Below are 24,725 nucleotides of genomic sequence, written 5' to 3' on the forward strand. Positions count from 1 at the left end.
GCTCCTAGCTTCACATTGGCTCAGCTCCAGCAGTTGCAGCCACTTGGGGAGTGATTCATAAGACGGAAGATCTTCATGTTTGTCTGTCCTCCTCTCTGTATATCTGACTTTGCAATAAAAATAAATAAATCTTTTTAAAAATTTTTGAATAGTTACACTACAATGATCTTTGTAATTTATTTCTGAAAATGCTTCCCAAGATCACAATAGGATTTATGGAAATGTATCATTTACAATGTAAAAACAAGTGAAATCAATAATCTTCCTATCAGATAAGATGAAAATGTGATGCTCCATCCTTATGATCATGCATTTTATCAATTAGTATTTCAGGAATTTTCTTTCCATTCAATGTATTTTTTTTTTTTTGAGTGAGAGAGAGTGTGTGTGAGAGAGAGAGACAGAGACAGAGAAAATCTCAAAAGAGAGAGTGTGAAATCTCATCTGCTCATTCATTCCTCACATGTTCCTAGGACCAAACTAGGTCACTCAGTCCTGGTCTGCCACATGGGTAGCATGAACCCAAGCTTCATTCAACATTGCTGTGTCTCAAGGTCTGCTCTGGCAGGAAACTAGAGTCAAGAGCAGAAAGCAGGTGTCAAGCCCAGACTATCCAACAGGAGACACCAGTGTCCAAAACCTGCCCCAGAATTTTTTAAAAATCCCTGTGCCAAGAATGATTATAGAAAAATGTGTAAGGTGTGTTTTGAACAGTGATATGTAATGCATGAAACAGAAGTAAGCATGGATAATTTTTATTTTCAATATTGTATTTTTGAATATATTTTCCAATCTTCAGAACTGAATTAGTGGGGTTTTGTTGTTTAAAATTTAAGTCAGGACATTTTAAGTATATTGCCCACTGCACTTATTTGAAATTATCATCTCTGAAATTGTACATAAGCTTAACTTGACACCTATCAATCTATTGACAGATACATGACATGAAGATCTCAATAGAACTGTGAAATCATTTAATATGTAGTTGCCTCCAGTTAAATATTGAGAGTATATCAATTTTACCCTTATTTCTCCTTGTCAGTTATGATATCACAACACCTATGAACACATACGTTTTGGGCAATTTTCAAATTTCATAGCTCCTCAGAAGAGCGTAAGTCTGGGGTCTGGTGGTGTGGCACAATGCAGAAAGCTGCCACCTGTGACACAGCATATCATAGGGGCACCAGTTGCAGTCCTAGCTGCTCTAGTTCTTACACAGCTCTGTGTTAATGGCCTGAGAAAGTGACAGAAGATGGCACCAGAGTTTGGGTCCCTGCCACCCGTTTGGGAGATCCAGTGAGGCTCCTGGCTTCTGGCTCTGGCCTGACCCAGCCTTGGCAGTGGCTGCCATTTAGGCAGTAAACCAATGGACTAAAGATTTTTGTCTCTCCCTCCTTGTAACTTCTTCAAGCAAATAAATATTAAAATATGAACATTAGCCTGTCTTCTGAATGTATTGGTATTTTACAGAATGTCCAAATAATCTAGCTCTGTCCTTCTAGTACTAAACACAGAATATAGTATTCTTTGGACTTAGCAAATCAGAAAATAAATGTTTTTGAATTTTTTTTTAATTAAAAGGCAAAATTTACAAAGAGGATAAAGAGAAAGATCTTCCATTTGGTAGTTCACTTTCCAAATGGCTGCAACAACCAGAACCACATGAAGTGAGGAGCCTCTCTGGCTCCCACATGGATGCAAGGGCTGGGCTAACTTCTGCCATTTTCCCAAGTCATAGACAAGAGCTCCATGTGAAGTAGCGCCGTAAGGGCACAAACTGGAGCCCATATGAAACACCAACTCACAAGGCTGAGAATTAGCCACTCTGCCACTGCACTTGTCCCAGAAAACATTTAATTATGACTATAATAAATGTTGTATTCCTTTTCTTTCTCAACTCTAAGAAATCCTAATAAGAGGAAGATAGTTGGATGAACAGAAAACATAGGACTAATATGAAAACTTTGTGAAAATAGAATTTTACCTTGTATAAATTGCCTACCAAAATGTGCATAGAGAGATTTTCAATATTCAGCTGAGTGTTTTGAAGAAAAAGTCAGCTATAAATTTTTTCCTAAAACCTCAACTTTTGTGCTCTAAAAGCCAAAAATTAGTCACAAGATGTCATCCTGCTGCTATAATAGTTGAAAATGCTTGAGACATGTGAATGAACGATTAAAAATCATTTTTTACTAGCAGCATATACACCTAATTCTGAAAAACTGAATCACTTTTAATACTGAGATTTAGAAGAAAAAGGGAGAGATCCACGTGAACACCTGGTAGAATAAATGTAGCTGGTCTAAAGTTAATTTCATCAATAACGTAATAAACATATGAATTTAAAACACTAAGCTTATTTTTAGAAGATTTATTTATTTTGGAAGTCAAAGGTACAAAGAAGAGAGGTAGAGAAGCAGAGAGATCTTTGATCTGCTGGCTCACTCCCCAGGAGGTTATGAAATCCAGTACTGGGTCTTTATAAATGCCAGAAATCTCATTTGGGTAACCCATGTGGGTGGCAGGGTCTCAAACACATGAGTCATCTTCCAGTCATCTCACAGGCCATTAGCATGGAACTGGATCAGCAGTGGATCAGCAGGTGTGAACCAATGCCTATGCACTATGCCATCATCACGGGTAGCAGCTTTATGCACTACATCACAACGCAAGCGCCTGAATGCATTTTCTAAAACATGAAATTTAGAAGATGGATTTGCTGATATCGTTGATGAAACTCAACTCATATATTTCTTTAAAGTCTATAGCCATGAAAAGTGTTTGGTATAGTGATTTGGATAATTTAATATACTTCACTTTACCATAAAAAGAAATTTTATGCAAAAAATATTAAGATGGAATTTTTATAAATTCTTTCTTACAGACTTGCCAAATTACGAATCTTGGAGTTAAGAGAAAATCATTTGAAAACTCTACCAAAGTAAGTAACAGTGTCTTTTTTACATTTTAAATTATTATTTATCACTAGCAGGGAAAATTGATTGTTGATTTCTGTTTTGCCTCTCTGTTCCCCTTTGATCAGCCTAAGTGTTTTATAAATTTTACCTAAAGAAGGGAAAGTATACTCTAAGCCTGAGATTTATATTAATTGAGAAGGTATTCTATCTTATTCAGCCGTACAACTACAATTCAAGTTGAGAAGACTCCATTTAAACTATTTTTCATGGTTGAAGATACAAATTGTTCTGAAAACAACAGTTTCCCACACTAAAAGGGTGCTTAATTCTTCAACTTAACTTATGGAGAGTGACATTTTTCAGTTTTTCAGACAAGAATATGCCAGAAAGTCTGAAAAATAAAATAAAATTAAATTAAATAAGATTTTCAAGAAATCTTAAAGTAGTTTAGCAAAAAGTTGCATTCATATATTCTTACAAACTATTGATTTTTATTAATCTAAAGATTGGTTTATATAAAATATGAGACATTATAAGATAAAAAATAAACTTTATTCTTTTATGTAATGTTTAATTTAAAAATGCTTTGAATTGCCCTGCTTGGTCTTGTTCACGCATATGAGATACAGTTAATTTTGGAAATCAAAAATAATTTTTTAAAATTGAGTTTTCATGTAAAGAAACAAATTTGCTTACATGATTAAGATGCTAGTGCTGCTATATTACTTTCCTACAGCATTACAGAAACATATTGAGTTTAGTGATTACTTTTTAAATATCATAAGGACTTATAAACGGTATTTTACTGAACTGAAATTTGTCATATTTACTACACTCCATGGTCAGACCATGGAACCTGCAGCCCCCACTCTAGCCCCTGCACTCACCAGTGGGAACCCCAACCCAGCTTGGGTGTCCTTTTAACTCCCCAACCAAGCCTGTTCCCAGCCATGATTGGGGTTCTGAGATCAGCAGTTCAATTGTTGGGATCCCCAAAAAAACCTTCATCTGAGATGATCCCTGACCTGATTCTTGTGTGTGAATGCCTGAACATGGTCCAACACAGTCAGTCACCCAATCAGCTTATACATATGCTGGGCTTTGCATTTGCTGGGGCATTTCCATTCCCAGACCTGTCTTCCACACGAACCAATGGGTGTTGTAGTCAAGCCTGATTCTGCCCAGCACACACTCAGTCCTCTTGCAAACCAGTGGGAGTTGCAGCCTAGTTGGGATGACTGCCAATAACCCCCACCAGGCCTGCCCCCTACCCTGCTTCCAGTGCTTGCCAGGATGTACAGCACACTTGTTCAGTCTGTCCCACATCCCATATTGCTCTTATACATGTCAATGGGCATTGAAGCCTAGTTCAACCCAACCAGCCGTATTGTCCAGCCCACTCACATGCTGTCGGGTGCTGTTCTATCTAGCCACCCCTGTTCTAGTCCTGGTATTCATGCTGTCCAGTGGGAGTGGTAACCCAAGAGGGAGGTGCCCACTTTTTCTCTGCTGGGCCCACTCCCACTTCCAGATCATGCTCTCTGCAGGTAGTTCTGTAGTTTAACTTGACAGAAATTTCCCCCTGTGCCAGCATCTGCCTGCTGATGCTGCAGCAACACCCAACCAGCCCTCACCCACTCTGAATTATGCTTGCACCAGTAGGAACAGTCAGCCCAGCCTGGCTTTTCCCTGAGCTAGCTCCCATGAGGCCCACAGGTGCTATAGCACTGCCTGGTCTGGTCTGCTCCATCGCAACTCATGCTCTCCAGTGGGAGTGGCAGTCAAGCAGTGGAGCCCTACCTGTTTCCCTTACCGGTTTTCCCCCTCCCCCACTGGTTCTCACATGTGCTGGTTGGGTGCTCTGGCCCTGCTTGGCATGGTCCCACTCTCCTCAGCATTTGCCAGTGGCAGTTCTGTAGCTGGGCTGGCCCACCCCCAATTTCAGCTGGTGAGGGGTACAGTCTAGCCCAGCACAACTAGCACCCCATCCCAGCCGAAATGTGTACTGGTATGTGTTGCGACCAAACATGGCCTGACCTATACTCTGTTGTGGTGCTCGGATTCACCAGTGGGTAATGTGAACTGTTTCTGTCTGGTCTGCCCCTGACCTGAGCCAAATGTATGATGGTGGGTACCTTTCATGGCCTAGTCTGGGCTGTACCTTATCGTGCTTCTTATGCTCACCTGCAGGGACTGTGTCCTGCCAGAGGAGTTGCCCAGGCTCCTCCATCAGAACCTCTCCCAGTGCTAGATCTTGGGCATATCAGTGGATCCCTGGGCCAGTCCTACTTAGTCCACCTCCTGTCCTAGCAGAAACAAGTGATCTTTCCTGACTGGCCTTCACCCTATTCTGGTTCTTACTGTTGGATGTTTCAGCCCAGCCAAGGCTTGTCCATACCCAGACACAGCTCATACATGGCCCATTAGGGGCAGAGACCTAGCCTCGTCCATTCTACATTTACCCTGGTCCTCTAGAGCACGAGATGGTGCTAGATTCTAACCCGACTTGGTGCATCCTGTCCCAGTCCACACTTGGGTCAAGGGATACTGTAGCCATATGAGACCAGAGTGCAGCCCCCACTACAGCCACTGCACTCACCAGTGGGAACCCCAACCTAGCTAGGGTGTTCTCTTAGCTCCCCAACCAAGCCTGTTCCCAGCCATAGATCGCACATGTGCCAGTAGTTGCTCTGACTCAGCTTGGCATAGCCCCTCACCTGTCTTGGCCTTTGCCTTCAATGCAGTGGCCTGGCACCCCTGGCTTATGCAGACCAGTAGGTTTAAGAGCCTAGCTTGGCATGACTTCTGCTCCATCCTATTTCTATTTTTGCTTGTGAGCTAAGGTTTGCTTGGCCCTGTCTGGTCTGCCCAGTTCCCTTACCAACCCACACATTAGCCAGCCATTAGAGCTACTTTGCCCAGCCTGTCCAACCTTCAGGCCTGAACAATGTTATCGCCAGTGAGAGTTATGACCAACTAGAGGAGTTTCCCAAGTTCTCCCTGTTGACCCACTCCCAGACTCAGATCTCATACATGCCAGTGGGTGTTAGGCCAGTGTCTGGCATAGTTTGCCCCTCCATTTTGGCCTTGTATGAGCTGGTGAACGTTGCAGCCCGGCCCACCCCACACCGTGTTCTAGAATGCACATTCAGGTGCTGCTGCCTTGACCAGTCGACTGTTGTTGGTTCCTTTACCCATGAGTGATGGCAGGTTCCTTGGTGACACCTAGCTCAGCCCATCACCACCCCAACACTTAGTGAGATTTGTGTTTCCACAGGGTTTGGCCCACACATCCCCCACATAATCTACTCCCGTACCTGGTTCTCTCATGTTCTGGTTATTGTCACGACCCTGCCTAATGTGACCCATCCTCTGTTCCAACACTCAGTCAGGTACTGGTGCCTAGCCCTGCCAGACAGACCCCCAACCATAGCTTTCGTGTGGACTGGCGTGTGGCAGTCAGAGATGCTATACACTAACAGCCCATCTCAGGATTCCCATGTGGGTTGGTGAATCAGTCCAGCCCAAATGGATTTTATGGACTCTCCCCTCCAAACCACCAGGTCTCAGTCCCCACGTTTGCCAGGAAGTTCCGTGTCCCCATCACTGGGAGTCACACAGGATTCGTCCTTCACCTACACTCATGGGCCTTATCCATGGATGTCCCAAAGAAGCAAATACATACCCTAAAAACCATAGAGCTCACAGCTGTGCAGCCTGCAGGCAGAGTCTGGCACCCAATTGGGGCATTGGCCACCCAAAAGCCTAGGACTTGCTCACTGTGTGGTGACGGTGTTCTTGGGCCAAGTCCCAAGAATTGGGTCCGGCCTGGCTCAGGCAGCCCTCACACCCTCCCCAGCCCCAAAGCTGAACACCTAAAACATGATTTTAAGAGAAACAGTTTTAATTTTAAAACTACTCCAATACGAGATAGTGTGGTTTCCTCAGGAATAAAAACAAAATATAACATGATACAAATATGGGTCTTCAGCGACTTTTATCTTCATCCTGTGTCTTAATTATACCTGCAAATCTGTACAGTGTGTATGTAAAAATTGTGAAAAAATATCACTAAAATGGAAATCTTTTTATTAAACTCAAGGAGATATTTTTATATGTCTAGATTCTAAAACCATTTTTTATCATAAACAGAAGTATTACAAATTTTTGCACAATATTTCTTTATGACAGTGTCCACAGATGCATCAAAGAGAAAAATTCTTATAATATGTATTTGCTCTAAAATCATGAAATCAATCTGGTCTTGATTATGCTTAATAAGTGATATGATTAAACAGCTTAAAAAAAACTATATAATCCAACTTTCCCTTATACCAAATCATCCTGTTTCGGGGAGGTAGTCAGGAGATTATGTGGATGGCAGAGTTAGAATGAATGTTGGCTGTCAAGAGAAACCTCAGTCTATGCTTGCCTTGTTTTACCAGTTTTGCTCCTTGTTTCATTTATTTCTGTGTGTAAAATTATCTGTGGGTCACTAAGCCAGGAAAGGCTGCTTTCTGGGTGATGCTATTCAGGATGTCTCAAAAACTGGGCTCCAGTGATGCAAAACTTTACCGGGTTAAGCATCTGCATCTAATCTCACTCGGGTAATGGGTAGCAGATGAGGTTCAGACTTCACACCTGTGCCAATGGGCTTCTTCAAAGGATTGCTCTAAGTTTCACAACTTGGTTTCTCTCAGGGGTGTGTGTGTGTGTGTGAGAGAGAGAGAGAGAGAGAGAGAGAAAGAGACACAGACAAAAGCTTTAATCATTTTATAATTAGATCTCAGAAATTATATCCACCCCCCCCCATTGTGCAATACATTTTTGGTCACAGAGACCAAGGTCTTCTGAGTGTAAATGAGATTGGCTAAGAGTGCCACCACGAGAGAGCAGGGGTTATGGAGTCACACCTTACTACACCAGCATTGCTATTCTGGACACAGTTTTCACAGTTCAAGTATTAAGATGCGTCGGTTCAGGAGGCTGGCAAGCATAACGCTGCCTAGCTTCCGGAAACCCTCCCCTGCACCAAGTGTGAATAAGGTAAAATCCAATGTATACATCCACAATGAGAAAGAAAGAATGAGTTCAGGAGACAAGGTTATGAATTGTTGGGAGAATGCTTTCAAAGTAGAGATAAGTCTGCAGTTCTGACAAAGTATTTTGGAGCATGAACATTGCCAAGAATCTGAGAGAACTTACAAATTTTAGAAAAATCTGATCATTTGCATATTCAGTCATCAGCTGTCAGAAGACTTCTATTATAAGTTACGTCAGATTCATATTCCTTTCACTTTGCTCTAGTGCAATTAGCCTTATTGGTTCTGATATTATTTAAGTCTTTCTCTCTGACAAGTGTAAATTAATCATTTTGAGGAAGATTTTCTTAGTCAAATTATAAAGATTTTCAGTGCCAACCTTTTTCTAAATGTGACAATTTAATATAGAGCTAACAAAGTTCAGAAAGAAACAAAGAATTCCAAATAGTGGGAAAGGTTTCTTTCAACTAATAGGGACTGACTCCTTTGATCCAATTCTTTAAAGATTTTTATTTTATTGGAAAGTCAGATACACAGAGAGGAGGAGAGACAGAGAGGAAGATCCTCCATCAGCCAATTAACTCTCCAAGCAGCAACAATGGCCAGAGCTGCACCAATCTGAAGCCAGGAGCAGGAGCCTCTTCCAGGTCTCCCACGCAGGTGCAGAGTCCCAAGGCCCTGGGCCATCCTTGACTGCTTTCCCAGGTCACAAGCAGGGAGCTGAATGGGAAGCAGGGACACCAGGACACGAACCTGAGCCTACATGGGATCCCAGTGGGTTCAAGGCAAGGACTCCAGCCTCCAGGCTAACATGCCAGGCCCTGGTCCAAGTTTTAAATCAACAACAACAACAACAAATCCTAGTTAACCTATGCAAATTAATTTAGATTTTAGTGATTTGATTTACTATTTGCAGAAATTGTATTAATTTCCCATTATCAACAAGTTTAATTGAACTAAAGCATGTGAGCAGTTTATTATATCCAATTTTATGACGCCAGTCTTATGATCCAGTTGTTTTTCCCACTGTTTTCCAAAAGTGACTAAATTAATTTACCATTCTATTTACCTTTTGTTTTCTTTGTTTACACACACATCACTTCTCCAGTTAGGGTTTGTCCCTAATTCACTAAGTGAAATACATATTCTGTGTTTTGCTCTATTTTGTTAAATACTCAGCAGTCCTATTTTTTTAGACTATTTTATTTCATTTAAGCTAGAGAGTGTCTTCGTCTTATAAGTTCTCAGTGTCTTAAACCTGCCAGACCTTGGACTGTAATACATCATTAATGTCTTTAACCCACATGATATCACTATCGGGTGCATATCATTATGAATTCCCATTTATGGGGCAGGAAAATAACACTTAAGAGGACCGATAGCACAACTCTTAAAAAGCAGACTAGGAATTCAAACACAACTTTCTGATTTATGGATCCACATATATAAAACAAATAACAACAATTATGTGTTTTTTGCCCACCAGATTTCCAAGGGTTCCATGTAGCCTTAAAAAATCTGAGGTCTAATATAGTATTAGATTGAATAAATATATTTTGTTAAATGGCTAGAGACAAAATAAATTGTGAGTATTTTTCCCATTCTAGAAAAAAAGAGGATGTGGAAAAAAAGAGTACTCCACTCTCCAGAGCAACAAAACTCAGTAATAGGGAAAAAAATAATATGAAGGATAGCAAAGATATAAAGGGCATAAAAGATTTGAATAAATGAAAAGACATATCTCTTATCGAGCAAGATTCAATATCACCAAAGTGCTATTTATATGCAAATTATTATTTAATGAAGTCAGTTTTTATTTAACTCAACTCCCCTCACCATTCCAAAGTATTTTAATTGGATGAAATAGTCTTAAGGTCTATGTTAGAAAAAGAAACAGCATAAAACTACAAGAAAGTATAAAATTTATTGCTGGAAAATTGCAAGACTCTAGAATTTATTATTGGTATTCTTATAAAATATTATTTCACAACCATAATGAGAAATTTATAAAGTCAGAGGTAAATCTCACTATTTGTACGGATTGGTATTTTAAATCAGTATAAAGGGAGAATTATTTAATAAATGTATTGATAGTTTGTAATCCATTTGAAATAAAGTGGAATTAGACTGTCTGATTTAGTCCACATGCAAAAAAGAAAACTGTCATCTGCATCTATTACTTTTGTAATAGCGTTCATTGTAGTGAGAAAAAAATCTAAGAAAATTCAGAAGGAAAGGCTGAATAAATAATAATCAAATGAGAATTTCTGTGTATTATTATAGAAGGAGAGAAGAATGCTTCAGAAAAGCATGTGGAATTAATTCCTATAAAACTGATAACCCCTTAATCCTCTAAATTTCTATATATTTTATATGGTTGTGCATGATGTGATAGGCCGAATATCAGGTTATGCATTTGAGTCAGCTCAGACTGAGGTCAGAATAAGTAGTTAGTGAATACCTGCATGGAAAAGGAGAAGGAGAATTAAGCAAAACAAAATGTACAAAAAGGGGTGATTGGTGTGGTGGTTAGGCTGCCTCCTGGGATGCCTACATCCTGTGCAGAGTGAAATCAGTAGGATAAGGATTTCTTTACATCACCCTCCCCGTTTCTTTCTCTCCAATTCCCTGCCTTTTGAAATAAAACAATAAATTGCTTTACCACCAATAGGAATATGAAATGATCACATTTATAAAATCTGTACTTTAATAACAGAACAATAAGGCATTTTCAAGAGTGTTAAAATGAATCATTAACCTCAGGGATACCAACAATTTATGATTTTGATCGTTGTAATTCATCAGAGCTTCAACAATTGGATATTTTTTTACATAATGTTCCTAAGGAAAGTCCTTTGCATAAATTTAGTAAATGGCATTCTTAAAAAATATTGAGTGGGCACAACTTCATATAACCTGTATCTACATACTGATTCAGAAAAGTGAAAGTTCAGTAAAAATCTGGCCTTGGTTACTTCAGAATGACAATATTGTTTTAATTCACCTTAGCTTTTGAAATACAACATTTTCATTTACATTTTGAACTCTACAGGAAATAACAAGCAGTTTAGCAGTCCAACTCCCAGAGAGCAAGGAATGTAAATTAAATGAAAGAAAATGGGCCTACCAAAGAGATCTGATAAAAGTTAATTCCCTACAGTACATGCAAAGAGGCAAAAAATCAGATTCAGGGATATCTGCCAAGCAATATGGTGTTCAGCATATGCCAGAGAACTAAAATATAGACAGGGAACAGCTGTTCAGTGTTCAGTGTTCAGCTAGCGTGGCCATGACAGAGGAAGCTAATGGAGATTCTTAATTCTAGACCAGAGACTCCTTTTCTTGATCATGTCTTAACAATTACTATACATGCCTCGTCTGCCACAGCACTTCGTGTGGAGGAACTACAAATCATAGCTGTTCTTGCAGTTCCAACAAAAGGAAGTGACTCTCTGGTCCCACCCACATTTGCTAAAACGAGTTGATATAGTCTAACTTTCTGGCACATTTTCAAAATAATCTGACAAGCAATGAAGTTTATCAAGTCAAATTCCTCATAGGTTAGCCTTTTCTATTGAGATGAATTTAGCTGAAGTCACAGTGGCTGTGTACCTTGGTATCAGGACAGCCTCCGCATGTTTGAATACAAAGAGCACTTCCTACCTCAGAGAACCGTTAGTCAGCATCCCACTTTGTGAAGTTAACCACAAAATTGCCTCAGTAAGGAAGCCTGATTATCATGCTTCTCATCTGTGATATGTAATGGAACAGCCAATGGACCAAAGTAGTATTAAAATCTATTTGCAGTGAATGGCACAGCTGTTAGTCAAAACCCCAGGTTTAGACTGAACACAGGAAATTGGTTGTATGTTTTTATGCATGAACATAAGTTACTTTGATGGGCAGAAATCATGAGAATAACTTCTAAAAGAATATTTCTTAAAAAAACAAAAAATGAAACTATTTTTGTTTATCATTACAATGAGAGAACACAGAAGAGTCCAGACTTCCTGGCTACAGCTTAGAAATAAATAGTCTTGTTACCTTTGGATGTCTACATTAGCAAAAAGTGTGTATCATCAGGAAAGACAGTCTACTAGCTTGGAATAGTGGCAAACATTTGAAAGACTTTCAGCAAATGTAGTCAACAGGAGATATTGCCACTGAAGGGGATAATTTTGCTATTATGTTGGGATTATTTTATCCAATGAAAAGGACAAGAATACAAGAAAGTCCAAGAGGGAGAGAGACAGATGAAACAAACAGAGAATTCCTACCTACTGATACTCTTCCCACATTCCCACAGTTGCTAGGACTGATCCAGGACACAAAGGGCTGTAAATGCAGTCCAGTTCTTTAATATGGGTAGAAGGAATATAAACATTGAGCACCTCCAGGTCTGAATTAACAGGAAACTGTAATCAGGAGCCAGAGCTAAGAAGCAAATCCAGGAACACCAGCATGGGGGACACAGGTGTCTTAAATACTAAATTAAATGCTCGCCTACTCAATACCATGTCAATTAACTCCAGAATGTTGTAAATTGTTGTTGATGTTATGTTGGGGCTTTAAATTGGTTGGGATGATATTCTGCCAGCTCTGCCTTCAGACCAGAGATGGTCTCCTCAAGAAACCGTTGAATTTATCTGGACAATAAGATGCAGGACTCTATGCTTGGTATATGCTTGCAATGAAAGAATCTTGACTGGATTTGAACTGTAATACTGCAACAAGGTGGAGGAATCCACCATGGGGGGAGGGTACAGGGAGAGATTAGGGGAATCCAGAGCCTATGAAACTGTGCCACAAAATGAAATGTAATTAATAAAAATAAATAAATATGAGATTAGAATTTTTAAAAGTGTATGCTGCCCATCTAAAATTCTGATTTCTAATAAAAAGACAAATCCAGGATTGTTTCAAAAAAATACTAAAGATGACACAAACATTTCCTGCAAGTTATTAAATCTGACATTCAGCAAATGTTCAATAAACACTAGCTCACTGACAATGTAAAAATAAATGCTCCCCTAAAGGGAACCCAATTAGGATAATCATTTTGCCTTGTAGTCTATATCCTTCCTGTTCTTAGTGAAGAGAGTACATCTTAACAGTGAATTATCATCAATGTATTTCAATGCATCAAAGTATTTTACACCTAACAATTCTAGTGTTGAACTTAACATTTATAACACGATCTGTGCTTTTTTCCAGTGTTGCCAAGTTCAGTTAATAGAAATAACATTTTCTAGATCCTGTGAATCATCTCATGCCTATTTCTTACTCCCACATCCAATCAGTCAGCAAGTTCAGTCAAATCTGTCTAATTTGATTATTCATTTTCTTCTGTCTGGAACTCAGCTCCCAAAAGCTGTCTTCCTTTTGTGCCATCCAAATCTTAAAGCCCACTTACCACAAACAGTCTTTGATGATCCTCATCTAAAATAACCAATTTCACCCCAGGTAATTTCCAAAAGGCCTATTTGATTTTCCACACACAAATTCTCTTGTTTATTACTTTTCTTTCTTTCCTAAGCATTCAGTTGGAGAACAACAAACTTGACTGATTTGCTTATTGCTATATTCTCAACCTAATAGGCATAAAATTTATATTTTATAAATATAAACTGACTGCAATTCCTATATTTATTCATTATATAGCATTCACTCAAAAATGCTTGTTACACAATTTTCTGAGAGGCATTGGGTTAAGCATAGGAAATATCATGGATGAGCAAAATATGAACACTATCTTTGGCCTCATGAGATTTATATTTAATCCAGAGACTGTCATTATCCAAATTTTTTTCATTAATAGGTGTAAAATTACCACTGTGAGAAACTACCCTCCAAACTGTTTTTTCTTTTTTTTAATCTGTTATCATTGCTTTAACTCAATTATGAATATTTCTCATATATCAATTATTTTAATTATATGTTTCCATTTTTGCAATCCTCCATATGTTTTTACAAAGCAAAACTTCCAATCCAATGTTATTTCTAACTTAAAATCCTAACAATATTTATAACTTTCAATCGCTTGTTAAGAGTGTGGACTCTCATGACTTGCTCCTCATCTATCTCTGCTTTCTCTCCTTGTTATTATCTTCTTTTCAGTCTGTATGCTTCATTCCCTAAGTGCCACTCATCTCTGAGCCTTGGGAGGTATTGTTCCTTCTGCCTGATATGGGTTTCCTATTCTCTAATTAATTTATTTACTTGTCTCTTTTGATTTGTGGAGATAAGATGCTTCAAAAAAACCCTTTTCTGAATGCATTCAGACTAGCTCAGACATTCCTTTATTGTGCTCTCCTAGCAAAAATAATTACGTCATTGTAACACAGTTGTTTGTTGACTCACTTCTCTTGTAGGCTTATAAGTTTCTTTATGGGAGAATATCTTTCATAATCCCATTTCTAATGCCCAGAGCAATAACAATATGTTGAATAAACAGAAAGATGGTTGGATGGATAATTAGATGACTTTGTATGAAAATAAAAATATTTGGCAACATAATTTCAAATATATTCTATCATGAATGTCTGTCAAAAAAAAAAAAAGCTGTGTTAGCCAAAACAGAAGGCTAGTGAGAATTCATTTCAGATCTGCCAAGCACTGAAGTGGTTAACATTCAGTTACCTGGTGACCAGTTGTTTTCTGTGTTTGTTGATGTCAAGAAATAAAAATCAACTATGTATATCCCTGTGTTTGAAGTATCAGGAGATAGGCACCATGGCAATTACATTATCAAAAAATTATTTGCAAGATGTCTACCACCAATGAAACATTGCTGCTTAAAAGAAAGGATATTTTTTTAAAAAAGATTTTATTATTATTGGAAAGCCAGATATACAGAGAGGAGGAGAGACAGAGAGGAAGATCTTCCATCCGATGTTTCACACCCCAAGTGAGCTGCAACGGGCCGGTGCGCGCCAATCCGATGCCGGGAACCAGGAACCTCTTCCGGGTCTCCCACGTGGGTGCAGGGTCCCAAAGCTTTGGGCCATCTTAAAGGAAAGGATATTAACAGCCTCTCCATCGAGGAATTTTGAACTGCAAAAAAAATAGTTGTGGTTATAAGCTTTTTGCCAATGAATCCAGAAAATTGCTGATTCATGCAGGTAATATCATGTCAGGTTCTCAGAAAAATTAATGCCGTAGAACAAAGAAAATACAAGCTTTGACCTAATATAGTCGCTTGGAATATGATAACCATTAATGGCCAAGGGAGGTTGGCTGTTGTTTCTAGGGAATTAGAGCATGGCGGCATACAGATAAGTTGATTCTTGAAAAGATCCCTGCATCTATTTGCAATTTGAACATTGTTTCCAAAAAACAACAGATATTTTAAGTATTTTGTGCAGTTGTAGTACATTCTGACTACATCCTATATGGGCCCTGCAGTGTAAAAAATCTCCATAGTTTAGCAGCTTAGGCTATAAAATAAGGTGTCTGTAGTTATTTCACTTGAGAATATTCTAACAAAGTGAAACAACTTCCACACCCCACTTAGCAAACCTGGAAGGGACAGCATTCCATGCCTAAACACCAGCGCAAGTACTCATGTATTAGCTTTGGTCTTAGTAAACACTTCGATTGCTCATACACAAAATGTGCATCCAACATTTGGAAAATATTCCTTAAATATATACTAAATATCAGGCCATAGGCTGCATGAAACCCAATCTTCAAATGGGATATCAAAGAATAGCTAGCTAGCAGAATTGAGCCACCTAAAAGGTGAACTATTATGATTCAACACTAGTAACCACAAGATTACTACAAATTGAGGTTTTCGAAGGCCCTTGAAAACATCAGAATAAACTACTGAAGATAGCTTCTTTTATACAGACGACAAAGAAAAAAATTGCTGAGAAAATATTACTGGCTTCAAAATGACTTGGCAATCATCCTGTAACCAGGATAACTTCAGATTCACCTGAAGTGAGTAATCTGATGTCACTGCCAAACGGAAAATAGCATTTTACGTTAGGTGGAGAGTTTGGGAAAGAACAACTGACTGAAGAAAGTTTGTCAACTTGTATTGAGAAAGATGAGACACTTTCAAATGGCAAAAGAATATAGTACAAGAGAATTTGTACAGTATTTTTTTATGTTTATTGTTATTTTCAACCCTCCATGATGGGAATAGGAGAGTTTGGAAAGTGAGACATTTTTCCCAAGAATATTCCTTTATTTATGTTATTTTATTCATTTTATTCTCCTTGGAAGAAATGATATATAATTGTAGATGTATATTTAAATTAAGACAACATTGATAACATTCTTTTAGCATATTGTGGGCATCTACTTATATAGGGAGCCTTTGCCCCCTATATAAGTGTATATAGACACATATATGTCTGTTTACTAGGGTGTATATATTAATGTATACACATATAACTATATATATATAAACTCCACATATGAAAGAAAATGTGATTTTTTTCTTATGTCTAGCTTAGTTCAGTTAGTATACACTCCCATTTCAGCCATTTTGTTCCAAATGTCATGATTTCATTCATTGTTGTGCTGTCGTATTCAATTGTGCACACATATACCCATTTTTGCCATATGTCCCTCTAGGTGACTCCATATCTAGTCTAATGTGAATAATGCTACGGTAAAATTGTGAATTTAAGTATCTCTTTCATATATGGCTTTTTACTTTTTTCACCTTTTATTTTTTTATTTTTTAGTATAATAAGCATGACAGAGCTAATGTATTTCACAGGTACCATTCTTGGAAGATAACCATGCTTACTTCCCTGACCCTCCCTCCCCCTCTCCCTCTTTCACTTTCTGCTTCTTATTTATCTGTGCAAAGACAAAATTCTGATCCACTCCATTAATCAATCAACACTAACTATAATATTTAACAAGTGAGAAGTAGGAGGACAATTCCACAACAATATAAACGAGGACTAAAAAAATTATTATTTCACACAATGTCCATTTCTTTCCTAGGCATTTTTATTATTCTGTGTTAACTGAACATTTCAGAGAAAACATATATTTGTTTGGGGGGACTGGTTTATTTCGCCAAGCATAATAATTTACAATCACATCCATTTTGTTGCAGAATACAGGATTTCTCATTTTCTGGCTTAATAGTATTTCACAGCGTGTATCTATTACATTTATACGGTCTTCAGTTGATAGGAATGTGGGTTAATTCCACATGTTAGCTAGTATGATTTGAGTTGCTATATACATTGGGGTACAAATAACTGTTTCATATGTTGATTTTATTTTGTTTGGGTAAATTTCCAGGAGTTGGATGGGTAGGTAATATGGGAGATCTGTTTTCTCATATCTGAAGGCTCTTCATACTGTTTTTCATAATGGTTGTACTACTTTAGATTCCCACCAATCATTTATTGTTGTTCCTTTGTCTCCATATCCTACCCAATATTTACTGCCTTTTATTTAATTTTTGGAGGATAAGCATTCCATTTGTGGTGAGTTGAAACCCTATTGTGTTTTTTTTTTTCTTTACATTTTGCTGATGACCAGAACCCTAAGCATATCCTTGGTAATAGAAAGCAAAGTCATATGGTGTGTGTGTAAATATACATATATGTGTGTGTGTGTGTGTGTGTGTGTGTATGCTGCTTCCCATAATGGCTACACTAGCTTACATTCCTACAAAGCCTTACAACATTTGGGCTTTTTTTTTATTTTTGATAATAGCAATTCTAACTAGAGTCACATAATACATTGCTGTGGGTTTTTATTTGCACCTACCTGATGGCTAGGTAGTACTGATCACTTTCTCATGTTTTGTTTTTTTGGCATTTGTAGTTCTCCTTTTGAAAATTGTCTATTCAAACCTTTTGTACATTTCTTAACTCACTTTTCTTGTCATTGATTTTCTAATGTTCCTTATATTTGACGGATATTTATCTTTTATCAGAGTTTAGTTTGCAAATATTTTCTCCCATGCTATCAAAGATTGTATCTTAACCTGATTACTTAATTTGCTTTGAGAAGCTTCCTAATCTAACACGTTTATGAAAAAGCTTTCTGTATTTATTTTCAATTCACTAAATCTGCACTGAATTTATAGCTGGCAAAAATAGGAAAAAGTGAAAAATTCTCCCTGCTTCCTCTTCAGTAAAATAAGGGCTGTTTGTGAGATCTATAATTTTCAAAGGAAGTGCAGTGTCTGTGCTGAGATGGGAGAATTGTAAGCTCTTCAAAGACACATCAAACTGGAAAAAAGTAGGAACTAGCAATGTATGACACACCTAGGTGGTTGTAATGATGGAACGGTGTATTCTTTCACCCTTCAATGTGAATTTGAAGACTTTTAGTGGTCAGAATCTGGTTGTATGCCAACTTCGCAGACATTAACCTTCTAATTGTAAGAGTTGCTTATGATTTTTACACATAAAATTTCTCCTTTCTCTCTTTTTACTATTTTTTTTTTTAATTTTTACTGGGAGGCACTAAAAATGAGACAAACAGGAAGGACTAATCCCCAAGTGGCTGCAGCCAGGAGAGGCAAAGAGAAACCAGGAGTCTGGAGCTCTGTCAGGGTTGCCTGTGTGGCAAAAACCCAAGCATTTGAGCCATCATTGCTGCAACTTAGGGTGCTCATTGGCAGAGAGTTGAAATCAAAAGCAAAATTTTCTCTAATAGAATCTCTCTGAAACTAGTTTGTTTACAGTCACTTTACTAAGAGTCTGAAGAAAAGTGTCATAATATTCTTAATGTGAACTTAATTCATATCAACTTTGTAAGGTTCAATTAACAATTATTTGAAAAAGCAAAAAAAAAGTTAAAACCACTGTTATTCTAAGAATAACTAATTAAATAATAAGTAATAATCGATAGTAGTACACTTTCACGATTTCAAATGTTATGAAAAGGATTTTATTTTATCAAGTTGTTATGAAAAGGATTAAATACCATTATTATTGTATATAATAAGCAACTACTTTTTAATGGACAGCAATGAGAAAGAGTAGGAATTTGGTTTTGAAGGAACCACTGAGCCATGTAAGAATGTTAAAGCTAAGGTGTGACATGTATGATTTGCATTTCATGAATGTAACTAACAGTTATTAGCAACGGGGCGGGGGAAGCACTGAAGTGTTACAATGGTCAAATTAGAGATAAAAGTTTATATTGATTTTTCTTCTTATGTGTCTATATTTTAAAAGTATCTTTCTAGTGATATAACCATGATTACTATAAAAAGTTGAATAGAAATCAGGGAAGTGCCTAGTCCTTCCCCCTCCCCTGCTCTCCTCCCTTCCCCACCCCACCCCCAGCCCACCCTGGGTAGCCGTGGCTCCTTCCCTCACCCCTTTCTGACCTCGATACCTTTTCCTCTTCCCTGATCCCGGTCTCCATGTTGGGGCAAAGGGGCCTTGCAGCGCTGGAGAAGACAAGGACACCTCTCAGCTCAGCACAGCTACGCTTCCATTGCCATTGCCATGAGGCAGAGGCTGCTCTCCTGCTTGGGCCATGATGGATGGCCCATGATGGATCTGGCCTTCAGCATCACCACATCGATGGCTATTTCTTAATCAGTGTTTACAAAGTTGACAAACCTATGTTTGCCATCGAGTTACAGGAGTCTGGATCAGAACATTTTGGGATCACAAAGGTGCTGTTTGGGGCCCAGCATTGAATGAGGCTGCCACCAAAGCAGCTGCAGCGGCTGCGGATTTCACAAAGTGTGGGTGCTGTTTCAGGAGGTGAATTGATGGCCCTGACTGATAAACACAAGAATGTGCATTTCACACAAGATAGTAATTCTTTGTTAACTGGTGGATAGGATAAAATGTTATGCATATATGATTTGAACAAACCTGAAGCAGAACCTAAGGAAATCAGTGGTCACACTTCTGGTATTAAAAAGGCTTTATAATGCAGTGAGGATAAACAGATTCTTTCAGCTGGTGATCAGACTGTTCACCATTGGGATCATGCTACTGTGACAGAAGTAAAATCTCTAAATTTTATTATGTCTGTTAGTAGTATGGGATATATTACTGAAGGAGAGATCTTGGTTATAACTTATGGATGATCTATTGCTTATCATTGTGCAGTGAGTTTGGAACTAACTAAATCCGTCAAAACTCCTGCAGCTATCAGTTCTGCATCTCTTCATCCTGAGAAAAAATTTCTCTTCTCAGGTGGTGAAGATTTTAACCTTTGTAAGTATGATTATAATAGTGAAGATGAGTTCAAATCCTACAAAGGACACTTTGGTTCTATTCACTGCGTGAGATTTAGTCCTGATGGAGAGCCCTCTACCAGTGGCTCTGAAGATGGAACATTGACACTGTGGCAAACTGTGGCAGAAAAAACATACAGCCTTGGGAAATGCCCCATCCTGAAGAAGACAGTGGAGAGCTGACCGCACCAAACATGAATTTCCCTGACAGCAGAAGAGGAACTAGCAGAAATTGCTTCAGAAAATTCAGATTCCATCTATTCTTTAACTCACAAAATTAAGAGCTGAGTATGAAGTGTTCACCACAGATAATATGCAATTTGTGGACTAAGATAAGCAAGCAGGAAAAGGTGTCTGCCTTCCAAAGTTAACTCTGTTTAGGACAAACACAACAGTAAATCCTGGGGACTATGGGTTAACTCAAGTGCTGGAACAACTAAATCTGTGTTATCTGTACCCATCCATCTCCCTGCCTGTGGTCGAGGAAAGCAGTTGAGGATGGTCCAAAGCCTTTGGGATCCTGAACCTGCATGGGAGACCAGCAAAAAGCTGCAGCCAATGAGGCCATTTGGGAAGTGAACCAGTGGATGGAAGCGTTTTCTCTCTGTTTCTCCTGTTTGTAAATCTGCCTTTCTAATGAAATTAAATAAATAAATATTTTTAATTAATTGTTTTTCAAAAAGAAGTAAAAAATAAAGAATCCTGGTTCTGTGATAATGCAAAAAAATGATTATTTCAGCTGTAAATAATAAATTTATAAATAACTACTAGTTATTAAAATCATTTTACTTAATTCCACAAGACTCGTTTATTTTGAAAGTCAGATTTATTGAGAGATTGAGAATCTTCCACCCACTGTTTGACTCCCTCAGATGGCTGAAACTCCAACTGGGCAAGGCAGATGCCAGGAGTCGGAAGCTTCATCTAGGTGTCCCACATGGATAGAGGCCCAAACACTTGAGACGCTGATGACTTCTTTTCCAAGGGCATTATCAGGAAGGTGGATTGGAAGTGGTGCACTGGCAACATGAACCGCAACTCATACTGGATTCCAGAATTACAGGTGATGGCTACCTGCTACACCATAATGCCAACCATCTTAATTTAACTATTTAAAGATGCCTTTCCCAAACACAGTCACATTCATAGAATTGAGACTTCAACATAGGAATTTTAGGGTTAAAAAATTCAGCCCATAACATAGGTAAATTTAGTTTAAAATTTCTGGTAATTATATAGTATTTAGAATTACAAGAAATTATATGTAAGGTTTTTTAATATTTCAAGGAAAAAAGCTCAAAACAGTGTTAAGAGAGATGGAGAGAAAGAGACCAACTCTTTCTTTGGGAAATAAAGTTGAGGAAGGTCTTAAGACTACATAATGTTAGAAAATAAAGTTTCGGGAGAATCAAGACGGCAGAATAGGGTAAGGACACTTTTAAACAGATGGAGAAATATTAGCCAGTGTGAAGCAGAGAGAGCACATTCCAGGAAATAGAAGAGGACAGAACAACAGCAGAGGGGTACCTGGAGACTGGCAGACACAGGAAAGCAGCAAAAACTACGGTGTGGTATTGCAATGAATGATACCCCAGCAGCATTCAACAAGTGGCAATCTGAAATCCAGCAGCAGCCAAAACTAAACCAGCAACAACAGGGGAATGGACGTTCACCAAGAGCACCAGAAGTTCCACCCAAGACAGGTCCATGTAGCCCTCATGGACGGCCAACAAATGAAGAACTCTAGTAATAGTACATCAGTCACCATTTCTTACAGTGTGGTAAAGAATCAAAGACTGCAGGGACAACAGTGAGCTGCACATGTGCTGTGCTCAGCAAGAACTCATCGAGCTCAGTTTATTGCACTGGTCTTACAGGAATACTGATTTTGGCTTTGTACAGGTCAAAATAGGTACGTGTGGCCCTCAGACCTAACGGCCAGCAGGTTCCAGCAAGATCAGCACCACCAACAACGTAGCTACATAGAGTACCTCGTGTCTCCCTAATCCTGGGAACTGCTCCATCCAGAAGTGGGAGAAAGCTTGCTGAGACAACAGTGCAGCCTCAAGCACAGTATCACAGAAGGTGGAGACTGGTGAGCCAGGAGCTGGGGCTATGGAGAACATGGTGGATATCTAACATAAGAGCCCAGCGTCATGGCCTAGCAGCTGAAGTCCTATATGGGCGCTGGTTCTAATTCCGGCAGCTCCACTTCCCATCCAGCTCCCTGGGAAAGCAGTTGAGGATGGCCCAATGCTTTGGGATCCTGCATCCGTGTGGGAGACCTGGAGGAATCCTGGCTCCTGGCTTCGGATCGGCACAGCACTGGCTGTTGTACTCACTTGGGGAGTGAACCATCGGACGGAGGATCTTCCTCTCTATCTCTCCTCCTCTGTACGTCTGACTTTGTAGTAAAAATAAATCTTAAAAAAAAAAAGAAAGAAAGAAATCTAACATAAGAACCCAGACCTGGAACTCACTGAAAGGAGTGGCACAAGTGACTGCAAACAAAGAGCCATGTACTAACTGCAATAAGTAAAATCGAACTGTAGACCTGTGGGTGACAAAGCTTAGAAACCTGCCCCAAGGAGAAGAATCTGATAACCAGAAGTACAATGATCAAGAGCAAAAGAAGAGGCACAATGAATATTACTGAAGACTCCCCTGTGAAAGAGTAAAACCCTATGTCAACCTCAGAGTTCACTGAGGAAGACATCGAGAAAATGGGAGATACAGAATTCAAAACACTGGTTTTAAAATTTCTTATCAACATCAAAAAGTACGTAAAGCAGGCATTCAAGGAATTCAAGGAATATGTCACAAAGGAAATGAATCAAATGAAAGCTGATACATCAGAAATGAAGAATACAGTGGAGCTAATTAAAAATAGTGTAGAGTCTCCAAATTAGAATGAAGGAGGCAGAAGAAAGAACCTCAAAATTAGAAGATATTTCCTGTCACAATAGAAAAACAAACAAAAAGCTGGATGCAGAGCTGGATCAAGCTTTAAAAAAAAGTATTCAAGAATGGAAAGAAACTATAAAAGGCCAAATATAAGAATTATGGGAGTTCTAGAAGCTGGGTTTAAAAATGTGTTTAATGAGGGCTTGGCGGTGTGGCCTGGTGGCTAAGGTCCTTGCCTTGATCCCATATGGCTGCTGGTTCTAATCCCAGCAGCTCCACTTCCTCTTTGTCTCTCTTCCTCTCAGTATATCTGACTTTGTAATAAAAATAAAATGAATCTTTAAAAAAAATGTATTTAATGAAATAATAAGGGATAGTTTCCCTAAACTGGAGAAAGAATTGGGAAACAACATCCAAGAGGGGCATAGAACTCCCAACAGGATTGACCAAAACCAATCTTCACCAAGACGTATGATAATCAAGCTCTCTTCAATCAAACATAAGGGAAAGATACTTAAATGTGCATGGGAAAAAATCAACTGACATATAAAGGAATGCCAATTAAACTCACAGAAGATCTGTCACAGGAAACTCTACAGGACAGAAGAGAATGGAGAGACATATTCCAGATTCTAAAAGGAAGCAATTTTTGGCCCAGGATAACGTACCCAGCAAAACTTTCCCTTTTCTTTGAAAATGAAATAAAATTCTTCCACAGTAAAGAAAAGTTGAAAGAATATGCCTCTTCCAAATCTGTCCTGCAAAGGATACTTAAAAATGTTCTTTTGACAGAGAAAAGGAATATCGACCACCAAAACCAAAGGCAAATGGGAAGAACATCCCAGTAAAATAACAACAGAAGACTAAATCAATGAACAACCAACTGCTAAAATGACAGAACCAAATTACCGCCCATTTGTATTAACCCTGAATGTAAATGGCTTAAACTCATCAATCAACTGTCACAGATTGGTAGACTGGACTAATAAACAAAATCCATCTGTTTGTTGCCTACAGGAGACATATCTCACTAACAAAGATCACCGGAAACTGTATCATGGATTTTGATATTTTTTTTGTTAGTTTCATCTCTTCAAACACTTTTTTCTGATTACATTCTTCAATGACTCATAGGTCATACAGAAGCATCATTTTCTTCAAGAAGATTCTTGATTTTCTTTGTCATTTCTTCAGTGACACATTAGTCATTCAATAGCATGTTATTTAACTTCATGGTGTTGTTAATTCCTTTTTTTCCCTTCCTGTTGTTATGTTTTGTGGCTTTTCATTTAATGGACTGTATAGTAACGGTGTAATGAAGATTATCATATGTAGCAACATGTTATTTAACTTCATGGCATTGTAAATTTCTCTTTTTCTTCCTATTGGTGATTTTGTATTGTGACTTTTCGTTTAAGGGGTATATAGTAACTGTGTAATGGAGACTATCATATCCACATGTGAAGATACAATGTAGTATGCTCCTCTACTTCCAGACAAAGATGGACTCCCAATGAAACTGTTTACTGTATCTTGACAATAGGATGCTGGACTCTCTGCCATTGTCCATGCCCACAATGATGGACATGTGACTGTGTATGAAGAACTATACTATAGTAATGACATAGGGGAACTCAGTGAGGGGGGAGGGAATATGGGAGGAGATAA

General features: G+C 38.5%; 1 protein-coding gene and 1 pseudogene across 1 annotated transcript in view; both read left to right on the top strand.

Moving 5' to 3' along the window:
• The window catches only part of LRRC7 (leucine rich repeat containing 7), a 470,136-nt gene that overhangs the window by 236,219 nt on the left and 209,192 nt on the right, over window positions 1-24,725 (top strand). The window contains exon 7 of the mRNA XM_036494635.2: window positions 2,888-2,944. Within this exon, the coding sequence (XP_036350528.2) occupies window positions 2,888-2,944 (57 nt within the window). The remainder of the gene's footprint in view (window positions 1-2,887; window positions 2,945-24,725) is intronic.
• On the top strand, window positions 4,920-20,441 carry LOC105942040 (serine-threonine kinase receptor-associated protein-like; annotated as a pseudogene).

The sequence above is a fragment of the Ochotona princeps genome, chromosome 2, assembly GCF_030435755.1.
Source record: "Ochotona princeps isolate mOchPri1 chromosome 2, mOchPri1.hap1, whole genome shotgun sequence".
Lineage (NCBI taxonomy): Eukaryota > Metazoa > Chordata > Mammalia > Lagomorpha > Ochotonidae > Ochotona > Ochotona princeps.